This window comes from Trachemys scripta, chromosome 5 (assembly GCF_013100865.1).
Source record: "Trachemys scripta elegans isolate TJP31775 chromosome 5, CAS_Tse_1.0, whole genome shotgun sequence".
NCBI lineage: Eukaryota > Metazoa > Chordata > Testudines > Emydidae > Trachemys > Trachemys scripta.
This window is the reverse complement of record NC_048302.1, coordinates 37,596,130-37,610,802: the sequence shown is the minus strand read 5'-3', so window position 1 is coordinate 37,610,802 and position 14,673 is coordinate 37,596,130. Positions and strand designations below refer to the sequence as shown.

Genomic DNA, 14,673 nt, shown 5'->3' with positions numbered 1-14,673 from the left:
ATCATGGCCCCACTGCATATCAGTGGGCGGTTTGCCATTGACTTAGGGGAGCCAGGATTTCACCCTATGTGATCGAGACTCTGTGGAGTAAATGCTGCCTTCACATACATTGGTGCAGTTCCACCACCCCGCCCACTTCACTGAGAGCAGCATTTGTCCCTATAGCCCTAAAATTCTGCAAGCACTTAGGCTTCTCTAACCAGTTCAGTTTCAGGATTTTCAGCTAGTTAAGAAGTTGCATAATACTTGACCAAAGCCAAGTTGGTGTGCTCTCCATTTGTGTATAGCTTTGATTTGAAGTTGAGTGCTCTCCATTTGTGTATAGCTTTGATTATCATTTTGGGAAATAAATGACTTTTTCCTCTGTTTTGTGTTTAACTGTAGCCTTTATTCCAATCCGTCTGGCTGGTGGGAGCAATGCTCATGAAGGAAGAGTGGAAGTCTACCATACTGGCCAGTGGGGGACTGTCTGTGATGACCAGTGGGATGATGCAGATGCTGAAGTTGTCTGTAGGCAGCTTGGCCTTGGGTTAGTTTTTCTAAATACATTTTACTCCTAACAAAGAAGGAAAGCTAAGAAACAATACACAATGCTTTCAAAAGGAGAACATTTAAAAATTGCACTTACACTGTGAAGCCACCAAAATTATATATGGCACATTTATACATGCCTGTAGTTAAAGAGGCCTGACACTTTCCATCATAATACCCTGTTTTCAGTTGCTTATAACTTAACTAAACTTTAGCAGTTTGAGATGAAGTTTTCCATGATGGGGGACTATTTCGGGGTAAAGATTTTTTTCAGAAAATTTGATCAAAAACCATTCAGTCATTTCCAGTCATGAGGTTAAGAAAAAATGTTTCACTCTTGTAAAAAAAAAAAATGTACAACCATTTAATTAAAGGCCTAGCACCTCTTTACTTTGGAGCAGGAACTTTAATTTGGGTATGGGTGCTGCCCTGCCTTTTGCTATCCCTGTGAAAATCTGCCCAAGTTTGGCCAAGTTATGAGCCTCTGGAATGTGTCAGTTTGCATGTGTTTGCTAGAGACTTGTTAACATCTGGCAGCTAAATTCTCCGAAGATGCTGTCTGCATTGAGAATGATCCATCCCAGGGATGTAGAGGGTGAGCAGTACTTTTTCTGCAGTTGTTCTTTCTGGCAGTCAGGGATGACTGTGGCACCGGGCACATGAACTGAGAGCAGTGAGACGGTCTTCTCCCTGCTGATCCACAAGCAGTGAGGGAGAAAGGGAGAAAGATACCTGACAGGAATGCAAAGGGATGAGGAGCTCAACCTGGGGGAAAACAGGGTGGAGGGATTGAGATGATAAGCTGGAGGGATGGTGGTGAAGGACTGGGACAAAACAGAAGGGTGGAGAAAGACTGGGATGTGGAACTATGGGGGAATGGTGATGAGATAGGCTAGAATGAGGAGCTGAGGAGAGCTGTGCTGGAGGGAGACTAGAACTGGAACACAGACTGCAGGGGCCAAAGGCATAGGTCAATGGTCACTAGAATACAGTGGCTTCAGAAACCTGGAATAGAACCCAGGATTTTTAAGTCTCCTGTCAACAAATACCTGTGAAACCTGTAAGTAAAATATGTGTCTCATCTTCCTCTAGTGGCTGGCCCACATAGAGAATGACAGTCTACTACTGCTATCAATTACTTAGCTCAAGTGGCAGAAGTCTGGGTGGTGAATCTAAGAGGTCTAACCCTGCTGATCACTCATATGAGAGACTCAATAAATTCCACATTTTAAAAAATCTGAATTTTTTTTAAAACCTAGGAAATTACATACTAAAGCTACATTAAAGAATACTAAGGTGGCAAAGTGAAGCACTCAAAAGTTAGAAAATATCAGAATTTAGGTTGCCTGTGTAACCTAATTTGTTTTAACCTAATTGTGCATGTGGATTAGGATACAGTCTTTAATTACTCCCATCACACTATTTTTTCCCACAGGACCCCTATCTGATTCAGTGGACAGAATGGATGGTGCTCATTGAATGGGTAGCTATTCAATATTTCTTTGTATCCTGCTCATTCAGTTTGTGGCCCCAGGCCTGACTTAGAGCATACCATTCAAATTGTGCTCTGAATACAGAATTATTCATTTCCTCATGAGCTTTTCTATGATGCTCAAATGTTACTGGGCTGTTATCAAAAGCTAGTGAATTGCATTTAATATAGTGTCATTGGAAAGGGCTACTTGCAGTATCACTATTGTGCCTGGCAGGATTACATTAGAACATGTGTTTGCTTTTGGTTAATTTCTATAGATTTTATTTCTGGGATGGACCCGATTTCCTTTTGTTTTCTAAGTAAAAGTGGATTAATAGGAGCACGTGTATTTGGATGGTGCTTAGACTTTTTGAAAAAAAAGTTTACAGTTGTACATGATCTCACAGGCTACATGTAGGGGAGTGTTCCCCCCAGCTTGGGGTGACAGACTTATGCTAGCTCTGCTCAAGCTAATGCACTAAAAATAGCAGGGTAAGCCAAGGAGAGCATGGGCAGCAGCTCAGACTAGCTGCCTGAGACCAAACCTGCCTGGATCCCTGAGTACGTATTCAGGCAGCTAGCCTGAGCTGCATTGCTATTTTGAGAAGAGCTAGCATGTTGATTGTTTACCCAAGCTGGGAAGCATGCTCCCAGATATAGCGTAGATGTACCCAAAGAAGCAAGATGTCTTGACAGGTGTGCTTTTTATCCCCGGGCTGAAATTTTACCAACAGAGGCAGGCACAGCAGTTACAAAATAGGGCAAACATCCACATTTGCCTACAGTTAATCCAAATGGAAATGTGCTACAAAGTGTAAAATAAACCCTCTCAGCAATAGTATCCCATGCTCTTTCAGCTTTGCTTTAGCATTACTAGAATATAAAACCTCAGAGGATTAATCTTCTGGTGATAAGCAGAAACTACTGCTCATTTATTTCATTATTTGGTTTCCCCATATACTTTTTGATAAACATCAATTTGTTATTTCAGTGGGATTTGTGGTCTCTGATGCATTGGAAATCTAGAGTCTCATTAGAATATAATATACTTTGTTTTCACGGTCAGGAGTTGAAACATTATCTCCCCGATTTCTGCAGGCCTCTTAGCAGATGGTAAATTTCTCTCTTTTGCATGCCGTAGTCTCCGTCTGCTGTGTAATGAGACCTACAAGAAGCAGGAGATACTGGAAGAGGCTTTTTTTTTACATGTGGTTAGCATGCTATGCAAATGTTACTCCATAAACTGAAGTCAGATAATTTATCACAGTTATCCCAGCCCAGCAGTTAGGACCTGTGAGAGTCTGGGGCTGCTCTCCTTCTGGCCTCTATATTTTGCCTACCTTTTATAATTGCAAAGCAAGGACAGTTCATTAAAACTGAAATATCATCTACAATTTAACTCCTAATTTAATTTTTTAAAAGAAAGGTTGAAGACCTTTTAATATTGGTGAAGTTGCCTGGGAGATGAAAGCAAGATGTTAACAAGGCTTCTGGGAAAGGCAAGAGATGAGATTTTATATCATGTTAAAATTGCAAAGGTGGCAGGAGGGGAATTAAGCACCAATCTAATTTTCTTACCCTGTCATTTTGTGAAATCTTCTGGATAAACGTATTTCCAAAGCAAGGAAACTATTTTTTGATTCTTGATAATGGAATTGCAGAGTTTCCTACCTTATTAAATATATGTAATTTTCTATACTGACTGGTTCCCATGCATACCATCTTAATACATGATTCTGTAATGTATCACACCACTGTCCCCACCCTGCCATTCTAACATTATTCTTGGAAGTACTGTCTCTGGAAGATGCTATCTAATACTAATAAGAGTCGTACCAAAGATTCACACCTTACTGGATATACACTAAATAGTGGCATAGGGGTTATAGTTAGCTCAGAGATTGATGTTTACAAATGTCTGAGTTTTCAAGGAGAACCCATGACAGCTTTACTACTAGTAAAGCATTGTATTTGGACCCTGGAAGAAGATGTGCTTATGCTGAAGTGAGCTTTCAGTTGTGTTAAAATAATGCCCTCTAAAAGTCTACCAGTAGGCCAGTCTTACTGTTGTACAAAATAGTACTTTTACACCAGTAGTTTGCCAATATGCAGGGAGCACAAGTAATACATTTCATGAAAAAATAATATATAGAGGCCAAGATTTTCAAAAGCGAATGCCCTAAAAGTAGGTTCTTAAGTCCATATTTAGCCATGTATATAAATATAGCCTGATATCAAGAAGTGCTGAGCATCCACAAAGCCCCTCAAAATCAATGGGAAGTAAAGGCACTCAGCATCTTTGAAGATTGGGCAACTGTTATTTAATGGTTTAAATATGGATTAGCCACCTCATCTTGAAAAATTGGTCTTAGTGTATTTTTGCACTTTACAGCACACAATATAACAGGGGTTGGCAACCTTTGGCATGAGGCTTGCCAGGGTAAGCACCCTGGCGGGCCGGGCCAGTTTGTTTATCTGCTGCGTCCGCAGGTTCGGCCAATCGCGGCTCCCACTGGCTGCGGTTCGCCGCTCCAGGCCAATGTGGGCAGCGGGAAGCGGCAGCCAGCAGATCCCTCGGCCCGCGCCACTTCCCACCACCCCCATTGGCCTGGGTCGGTGAACCGCGGCCAGTGGGATCCGCAGTCGGCCGAACCCATGGATGCAGCAGGTAAACAAACTGGCCCGGCCCGCCAGGGTGCTTACCCTGGCGAACCGTGTGCCAAAGGTTGCCGACCCCTGCAATATAACATACTACAGATTCATAATATATAGTACCTAACCCAAATTTGTATCACTTAATAAAACAGCACTTTATGAAGTATAACAAACAGAACAGGTCTGGTTGAAGTGGCTACTTCTCTACCTAATACAAGCGTTGAAAAGTCATGAGTCAGGTCCTACAATCATGAGATTTTTAAGAATAATAGATGTGGTTATCTTTATTTGCCTTCCGATTTTAAAGCCTAAAGGCTTAATGTTTTCAAGTTTTCCCACAACCTAGAGGGCTAGAGAATTCATTAAAAAAAGGAAAAAAAGCAGAGATTCTCATTATTTACATGATTCTGTGAGCTGGAGCTTTAAGAAAAAACACAAGATACCATGAGACTTGCAGTAAAGAGTTGGCAATTGTGCTACATAACAGTGGCATCTTCTGTGATAACACACAGCACAGGTTCAAATGAGTGCCTTTCCCAAGAGAGGCATAAAAGAGAGAAGTACTAGCTTAGGGAAGTGTGGTCAAGAGCTCTGAGTTGTTGCTTAGGAGCCAGAAATTCCTGAGTTCTTTAACCTGGACTATGACACTGACTCTTTCTGTGACTTTGGGTAGGCCATTGAGCTCTCTACCCCTTCTGTGACAAGGGGACATTACTTTAATCCTCACCTCACCCCTCTGAGATAGGTTATTACTATTTGCAAAGGTCTGGGGAAATGAAACATGTTAGGTACATGTTAAATTAGTATTTTCCAAACTTGGTTTGAGTACCACTTCCCAGGGCAAGATATAAGAGCAAGATATCTGTTGTTAGAACTCAAAGTTCCTAATGCATGTGATGAAGTGTGCAAGGACAATAATGTCTAACTAAAGCATCTCTCACAAAATGAGACGCACACTGTGGTGGGTTATAGTTGCCTCTGAGAGCATGGTGCTGCTACTATCTTCAGCACCCCTGCAGGCTGTCAGCCTACCTCAGCAGATCTGTGGCTGAGCTCTCTAGCTGGGACACACATTCCAAACTCCAACCAGGTACAACAACTCAGTTGGAAGAAGTTCCTTGCCCTTCCAAGCCAATTATAAATAAAATGGTTTCTTACCCTTCTGGGGCTTAATTCCTTCTCTAGAATTGAATCAGCAGTGTTGCTACTGACCTCCTGCCGCCAATTGTGGTAGCAAAGGGCCTTAGCCCAGCCTGGTTCCTTTGGATATACACTAAAGAACACTCACTCCACAGTTGCCATCAGGAGCTGCTTTGCTTGCAGCAAACAGCTCCTTTTATTATGGCCTGTTGGGCCTTGATTGGCTGTTGCTCATTCCTAGTCCTTCTAGTTGCTGGAGGACCAGATTTCAATGGTTCCTAAAATGGCTGCCCTGGGATGCTTTTCTAGGGAGGTCCAATACTCACTTCTCCATTCAAATTAAGAGAAGTAGTACTTAGAAGGAATTCCATCCAACTTTCAGTCAGAGGGAGGATCATTATGATGCATGGGCTTTAGGATGGGATATTAAAAGGTTATCAACAGAATAGGGAAAGATAAGGGAGATCCCTCAACACCAAGAGTGGGGGAAAAGAAATGAAGGTGAAAAAATGTTGAAACAAGGGATGCTGAAAAAAAGGCACAAATCCAAGATGCTGCAGCACTTGCAAGAAACTAGGTGGGGAAGGCCTAGATTTTAAAGAGTGGGTGCCTAAGTAAGTATCCCAATTTTCAAAAGTTCTGAGCACCCCTCAGAGGATGTTGTTGGGAGGAAGAGGCATAAAGCTGTATAATAATTTAGTATGGATAAAAGTTTTGCTGCAGTATGGACTGAAAGATTGGTATACAAATAAATGTAGCTTTTATTTTTATTTTACAAATTATATGCTGTGTCATGTAATACTTGGATACAAGAACATTTTTAGCAAAGTATTTAGTATCAGATTATTAAAATAAAGTGGATTTGTTAGATCCCCCCAATCCATTCTTACTCTAAACCATCCTTATGCATGCAGGTGAATGGGATTAAATATCCTTACTCTATGTAGAGATCAGGCTATCTGAGTTCTGGGTATTGAAGGCCTGGCCCACATACCGTTTTTGTATCAGCATAACTACTGTATTTCAGTGTGTGATTTTTTTTTATCAGATTTTTTTTTATCTGTACAACCCCAGATGTGGATAGTGATAATTGCATAAGGATGCCTTATCCAGTTTAGTTTATTTCCCTTCCCATATGGGAATAACTATAATGGTATAAACACTTCTATAACAGTATCTATACTGCTGGGCTGTGTCACTTTAACTCTACCAGTATAGTTAAAGTGGTACAACTTTTGCACATAGACAAGTTCTTAGGGTTGTAAGATGCCAAAAAATGATGTGATTGCAATGTTAAAATAAAACAAACCATAACAATAGCTGTTGAGACTTAGAATGATGCCAAGGTGATGGCAGTATGCTACCTTTTTTAAAAAAAACCCCCACTCCTTATGTATATACTCTTGGAAGTACACAAAGTATCAGGTAACATTTTGTTGCAGACGTTTTCTTTCTTTCTACTGTAGCTCTCATACTAAAAAGCTACATTTTAAACACTAGATAACATTAGAGTGCAATAAAATTCTAATTTAAAGCTACTGTGATGGATGTGGGTAACATATGCCAAAATGTCTAAGGGCTGGTCTACACTGGGGCAGAGGGAGGGGATTGATCTAAGATACACAACTTCAGCTACGCTATTCGCATAGCTGAAGTTGAAGGATCTTAGTTTGACTTACCTGTCCGTCCTCACAGCGGCAAGTTGACCGTCGCGGCTCCGCCATCAACTCCGCTTACTCCTCTTGCCGAGGTGGAGTATGGGCGTCGATTCGGGGATTGATTTATTGCGTCTAGATGAGACGTGATAAATCTATCCCCGATAGATCGATTACTACCCGCCGATCCAATGGGTAGTGTAGACGTGGCCTAAGGACCAGATTTTTAAAAGTATGTTGGTATTGCTGTGGTCAGTGTTGAAATGCATAACTGATTTAGATTAATTTTCATTTTTGAAAGAGACTTAGGTACTTAGGAGCCAAAATCCCATTGACAGTCAGTGGAATTTAGGCGTATAAGTGCCTAAATCATTTTTGAAAATGAAACGTAAACTCCTAAATCAGTTAGAACCACATACCTTTAAAAATCTGGGTCTAAGTGACCTAGAAATTTAAGTCTCATTTTTAAAAGTTACTTAGGAGCCTAAATCCCAATGACTTTCACTTTTGAAAATGCAACTTTAAGATCTTAAGTCACCTAGGCACTTGTGAAACTGTTACCCCCTACTTTATCCTACTCGGTCAAATTATTCCTTGGTGCAACTCCATTGAATGAATGTTAAGACCCTGACCCCCCACACCCTGCTGCCCTCTGTGCCCACAGGGGAAGCTGAATCAGTGGAGGTATTCACCCAGGAGAGAGGACAAGAAGAGCAACTCCCAGAAGCCTTGGCCCCTCAGCTAACAAGCTGACCATAAACAAGTGTTTTCATGTTTTGAAACATTATCTGCCCTCTCTATATAAGATGCAAAGTTATGTTTAAAATGGTGCTAATTAGTTACCAACACATTTTAAAGCATGACCATTTTTCCTAGTCTAGATATGCCCATTGTCTTTGCTTGCAGTGCACTCAGTGATACATACAACAGGGTGGATGAGCAAAGCATTAAATGGACTTGAACGCATGTGCACGCATACAAACACCCCCACCCACACCCCTGTCTCCCTTACCTCAATGCACAGGGGATTGGAGGGGAGAAGGGGAGGGTAACAGACTATGTGACCTCTCAAGGTTCTTTCCAGTCCTCTATTTCTGTGATTCCATAATTAATTAAAATTGATAAATCAAGGAAAAGGAAACCTCTTACCTTGTCAGACTGTCTGAATTTTAAGTGCATAAAGACTGAAAAGTCACAGTAAAGCATCTGAATATTTGTTTTAAAGATATTTAGGGGTTGTAATGATTAAATCTAAGATCAAAATCTTCAAGGCCTGCCCAAGTTAAGAACACACACAACCTTCCCTACTTCCAAAAAGATGGTGGTTGTTAGTTAAGAATATATGACTGACAATGGCTTACTTCCTCAAAGCAAATTAGTTAAGTAGCAGCACACTTCCCCATACACAAATAAATAAATAATAAAAATTGTTACACAACTATTTATTTTAATTTAAACTAATCCTTTAGGTACTTAAACCCCAAAGCCAGCTGTTTCTCTGAACTGTCCACAGATCCACTCACTCCCCTAATAATAGAATAGCAGAAAATCACTGCTCATTAAAATGAGAAAAGAAGTGTAGACAGAGGTACCACTGTATAGAGAGAAACCAAACTATTAAGATCATTAATATATGGATGCATAGGATACTGGCAATTAGAGATGGAAAAGTCCTGAGATCACTGAGTGTTAAAGTACAGAATGTCTTTTATGATGCTTAATATAAGAGCACATTTTGAATTCCTGTAGGTTTTTTGTATTGAAGAAGCATTATGTAGAAAAAGGAGATAAATTCTGGTAGTGAAAGTAGTACAGGACTAGAGGTAGGAAAACTGCATTCTCAGTTCTGTCACTGATTTGCTGTATAAGCTTGTCAAGACCTTCTGTGCCACAGTTTCCCCATCTGTAATATGTGGATAATTAAGCTTACCTACTTCATGTCAGGTTTGTTTTTATGGCGGGTGAGGGGTTAGGTTTCATTAATGTGCTCTGAGATCAGGTGAAAGTCACTATAGAAGTACATAGCGTTGTTGTTGTTATATGTATGTAGTAGGGCTGTCAAGAGATTAAAAAAATTAATTTCGATTAATTGTGAGATTAAAAAAAGTAATGCCAGGGACCAGCCAGATAACTATTTTTGTGAATCCTAACTTGCTACTTGAAAATTTGCTGCTGTTAATTACGCTGATCAGAGGGTATCCAACATTTCAGCCACTACCACCAAGTTAAAGACTCTTTCGGATGGCTTGTGATTCTTGAGTCTTTCCTTATTATGTTTGGACAGGGGAGTAGCCAAGGCATGGAGCCAGGCTTACTTTGGAGAAGGCTCAGGCCCAGTGCTGCTGGACGAAGTACGTTGTACTGGGAACGAGCTGTCCATAGAACAGTGTCCAAAGAGCTCCTGGCGAGAACACAACTGTGGCCACAAAGAAGATGCAGGAGTTTCCTGCACACCTCTTACAGGTAGTCTCCTGAGCAATTAGCATATTGATGATTAATTACAGACCCAGGATTGAGAGATTTGGAAGAGTGATATGTTTTAGAATTGTTGGTTGCACTGAAGCCAAGCAACAGGCAGTAGTAAAATATGCCAGCCCTGTCCTGCAGGACCAGCTGTAAGCATGTGTGAAACTTGCAACTACAGAAGGTCTTGCTATTCAGCAAGATGCCTTTACATCTCAGAAACCAGTTGAGTAACCAATCTCCCTTCTATGCAAAAGGTGCAAGATCCATGTACTGTGGGTCATCCATACATGCGAATCAGGAGCATAATTTGGCTCATATAAATTTACAGCCATATGCTGCTCTCATTTTGTAATACTTCTCCCACCAACAACAATAGATATTTCGATGTGGAGCGAGGGCTGTTGTTTGGTCACCATCAAAAGGTCAGCATTTATCAACAGTCATTCTCCTGTGGTATATGAGATACTGTAGTATTTTTCTGTAAGTGGTATCTCAGCTGTGTAGTGGAAGTAAGTGAATGTTGACTTTTTAATGGCAGCCATGGTATATGGCTCTTAATTTGGAAATAAAGAGAATATACAAAGGAATGTGTAGAGCCACAGATAAACTGTATACGTTGACATTGCAAAGTAAAAGCCCAGTTCTGCAAACTAGTCATGTGAGTAAAGGTTGGGAGGATCAATGATTTAAAATTTTTTCCATTGCACTTGAACAATTGCTACATATAAAGCACTGCACAGCTGACAGGTACATGATTTTTTTTTCACCTTCTGTTCAAACATTATTGCCAGACATGGTACCCCTTTGGTCTGACCCAATACCGTAAATTTTGTTTTTACTTTTCCTGGGGAATGACAAGGTAATTGCATCTTAAGCAGAACTGATTCTTGCTTTTTCTTACTTGCTAATGCCACAGATGGTGCAATAAGACTAGCAGGTCGGAAAGGCAGTCATGAAGGACGTCTGGAGGTACATTACAGCGGGCAGTGGGGCACAGTCTGTGATGACGGGTGGACTGAGCTGAATACACAGGTGGTTTGTCGGCAGCTGGGATTTAAGTAAGATCCTTTTATATGAGACAACTAAACACTTGGTTTAGCAGTGGTGATAAAACTTTGCAAAATACTGTCTATACTCTACAAACTATGAAATGTGCTGTGTTGTCTTTTTTACCTAATATTCGCATGAGCATCAGTTTTGTATTGTGAAAAGCTTCGTAGATCGCACTGCAATAAGAAACAGAACACTGAACAAAAAACAAAAAGTAATTTCCTAAATGATTTATGAAGCTGGTTGTTTTCAGATTTCGAAGAACATTAACACAGTGCTGCTCTGAGCCAGTTTGATGTGTTTATGTCAGGGGTCGGCAACCTTTCAGAAGTGGTGTGCCAAGTCTTCATTTATTCACTCTGATTTAAGGTTTCGTGTGCCAGTAATACATTTTAACGTTTTTAGAAGGTCTCTTTCTATAAGTCTATAATACATAACTAAACTATTGTTATATGTAAAATAAATAAGGTTTTTAAAATGTATAAGAAGCTTCATTTACATTAAATTAAATTAAAATTCAGAGCCTCCCAGACTGGTGGCCAGGACCCGGGCAGTGTGAGTACCATTGAAAATCAGCTCATGTGCTGCCTTTGGCATGCGTGCTATAGGTTGCCTTCCCCTGGTTTATGCTATCAAATGAGTAAAGGAAGAAATCAAGGGGAAGACTCTTATTGCCTTCCCTGGGCTTTGGTCAGGCCTTTTGGGAGAATTCTTAATGGTTATTTTCAGGATGGGCTGTGAGGAAAATTCCTCCTTGAGATTAAAAGAACTTCATAGCTCAGCCATAACTTCATACTACTGAAGTTATAAACAGCCACCTACAACAGATGTGTTTCATGGAGACACATTGCACTCATAGACCCTGATTCTTCTCTGCAGGATATCAAAAACTCCCATTCTCAATCTCAGTGAGAATCACTTTTATCCTGGAAGAGGAGAATTGGGCCTCTGAATTTTTGAAATACACCTCTCCCCTGATATAGTGCGACCCGATATAACACGAATTCGGCTATAATGCGGTAAAGCAGCACTCCGGGGGGGGGGGGGGGGGGGGGGGGGGGGGGCTGCATGCTTCGGCAGATCAAAGCAAGTTTGATATAACGCAGTTTCACCTATAACGCGGTAAGATTTTTTGGCTCCTGAGGACAGCGTTATATCGGGGTAGAGATGTAATATGTGCTATGTGCAAAGAACTGAGCTGAAATCCATAAAACTCCATCACCACTTCCTCCAGTCTCTTTTAGACATTTGTGGCCTCTTAACAGAAAGATCAGAAACTTTGTCTCACTTCAGTCCCTAGACATGCACCAAGTTCCTTTCTATCATCCTACTTGCTGGCTGAGGCCAAACACATTTTGGAAAGAGAAGCTGCTTCACCATGCTAAACCAAAAGTTTGATTCTGCCAATCTTTTGCCCATGGAACTCCCATTAAAGTCACTGAGGCTTACCCATGGTATAGGTATTTCTGTATCTAGCTCAAAAAAATTAACAGCCATGCTCTGGAAAACTATTTTTTAAAGTGCATCTTTTACAAAACTCCCATTCCGATGTCATATATTTATTCTGCATCACCTTTCCTATTGTGTCTGGTTACAGAGATAACTATGAGCAAATGGAATTTCTTTTACTATGTACATTGCCTTTCTCTTGCTTCATTTATTCACTCTCTGAAGTCAGAATCCATTATTCATGATACAATAGAAAGTAATTCTGCTATAGTACTTCCAGGATTGTGGCATTTCCAAATAAATCAGCCAGGAGGTAAAGGGAATTAGAAAAGAGAAAGCTTGATAATAAACAATGACAGAAAATGGAATACAGAATATAATGTCTATGAGCCCTCAATTCAGCAAGGCACTTGAGCACATGCTTGACTTTAAGAACATGCTTAAGTCCCAAAATCAATGTTTAAGTGCTTTGATGAATGAGGGCCATAAGGGTAATGTTTTTCAAATTTGTTTGAACGTGACAGTCATTCTTTAAGAAGACCTTGAGCCCTGATTTACCCTGGAAAAGGCATAAATAGCTCCCATTGACTTTAACAGAAGCTGAACTTTCTTTTGCCAGAGCTAAATTTGCCTATTCTCTTTGTGCTTGAGAGCAGTTGGTTTTATCCACCCACAAAGAATCATTTCCTTTTCGGTGCTGAAGTATCATATATCCCCAGTGCAGTATTGCTCATAAATTATGCATACGTATTTGTTACACAGGTATGGAAAAAGTGCATCAGAAAGCTTCTCAGAAGAGAGTACTAGGCCTATCTGGTTGGACGATGTCAGCTGCTCAGGAAAAGAATCAACCATCCTTCAGTGCTCAAAGAGAGAGTGGGGAAAGCATGACTGCAGCCATCAGGAGGATGTCAGAATAACCTGTCACCCAGATAATGACAGCCATAGATTCTCACTGGGTAAGGCATTCTTTGTAACTAATGAATGTCAGCATTCCTCTATGTACAGATTCAAGCAGAATGCAGTCTCTTTAAAGAGGCTACAAATTTGAATCTCCACTTATTCTGCTGCCTGTACATAGTTAGGCTTTCAGTCAGTCAGAGGTGGGCATATGTGTATGTGAAGGGAGAGAGAAAGCTCTCCCCTTGAAGAGCACATGGAGCTGTTAAGGTTGCATATGGGAACATCAATATACAGGGCATAAGGAAACAATGTTAATCTGTAATGCAGTGAATCCAGAGCCAATGAAACCTAAATCTGTGTCTGGATGGGGTTTTAGTCCCAGTGAGCCCCTTCTGATGGCATATTGACTTTCACTTAGTACTCTGCAAGTTGTAATGAACTGAAAGAATGATAAATCAGTAGTACACCTCCCTATGGACTTAGGTTCTTACACCCCATCTAAAAAAGAGAGATTGGAGAAATAGAGGGCATTCAGAGATGGACAGTGAAAATGATTAGAAACATGGAATTACTTCTGTATTATTATCATTATTAGTCACTTGTATTACAGTAGAGCCTAGGAGCCACAGTCATGGACCAGGACCCCATTGTGCAAGGCACTGTACAAACACAGAAGTTGTTTTCTGATGTGAAATATAGTTAAGTTGCATTAAAGAGAAGAAACAAACTATTATGGCCAAGATTTTTAAAAAAGTGTGCCTAAAGATAAGTGTCGAAATCCATAAGTAGTCTGGCTATCAAAAATATCACACATTGACTATCATGGGAGCTACAGGTTGCTCAATACTTTTGAAAACAAGGTTACTTATTTAGTTGGCTACATGTGGATGTAGGAGCTTATCTTTAGATACATATTTTGTAAAATCGTTGCCCATATTTTTAAAAGTTTACCCAAGTATATTGTAGTAGTTGTTGGGTCTTGGATTTTCAAAGGAACCTAGGGAAGTTATTCTCCAGCTCCCAGTGAATTTTAAAGGGATTTGGGTGCCTAACTCCCTGAGGTTCCTTTGAAAATAATACAGTATTTTACTACATTTTTTTCACATCTTCAGTCTTTTTCTTCTCTCTTCCTTCTTCTCTTCCCTTCAAAACCTCCTGCTCCCCAAACTCCACAAATTATTTATTATTTATTATTATTATTATTGTGGTATCATACAACCAATGATTACATATGGGTGAGATTGCTACAGTATGTTTGCTAGAAATAAACCTTCTCATCTCCCATATAACAGGCATTCAAATCATGGCGGCTGTCTGCATAGATGCAAACTATTTACGCTGCTGCATTTG

The 14,673-nt window shown here is 40.3% G+C and overlaps 1 protein-coding gene across 7 annotated transcripts in view; it reads left to right on the top strand.

The window, feature by feature from the left end:
• PRSS12 (serine protease 12) overlaps positions 1 to 14,673 on the top strand; it is a 65,649-nt gene that overhangs the window by 16,047 nt on the left and 34,929 nt on the right. For 6 of the 7 annotated variants that reach the window (XR_004645790.1, XM_034771013.1, XM_034771012.1 and 3 more), the window contains exons 4-7: positions 385 to 529; positions 9,740 to 9,918; positions 10,838 to 10,979; positions 13,183 to 13,379. Coding sequence is in view for 6 of the 7 variants with exons in the window: in XM_034771013.1 (XP_034626904.1) it covers positions 385 to 529; positions 9,740 to 9,918; positions 10,838 to 10,979; positions 13,183 to 13,379 (663 nt within the window). In the remaining variant the exon portion in view is untranslated. The remainder of the gene's footprint in view (positions 1 to 384; positions 530 to 9,739; positions 9,919 to 10,837; positions 10,980 to 13,182; positions 13,380 to 14,673) is intronic. The other variant, XM_034771014.1, reaches the window with a different exon arrangement.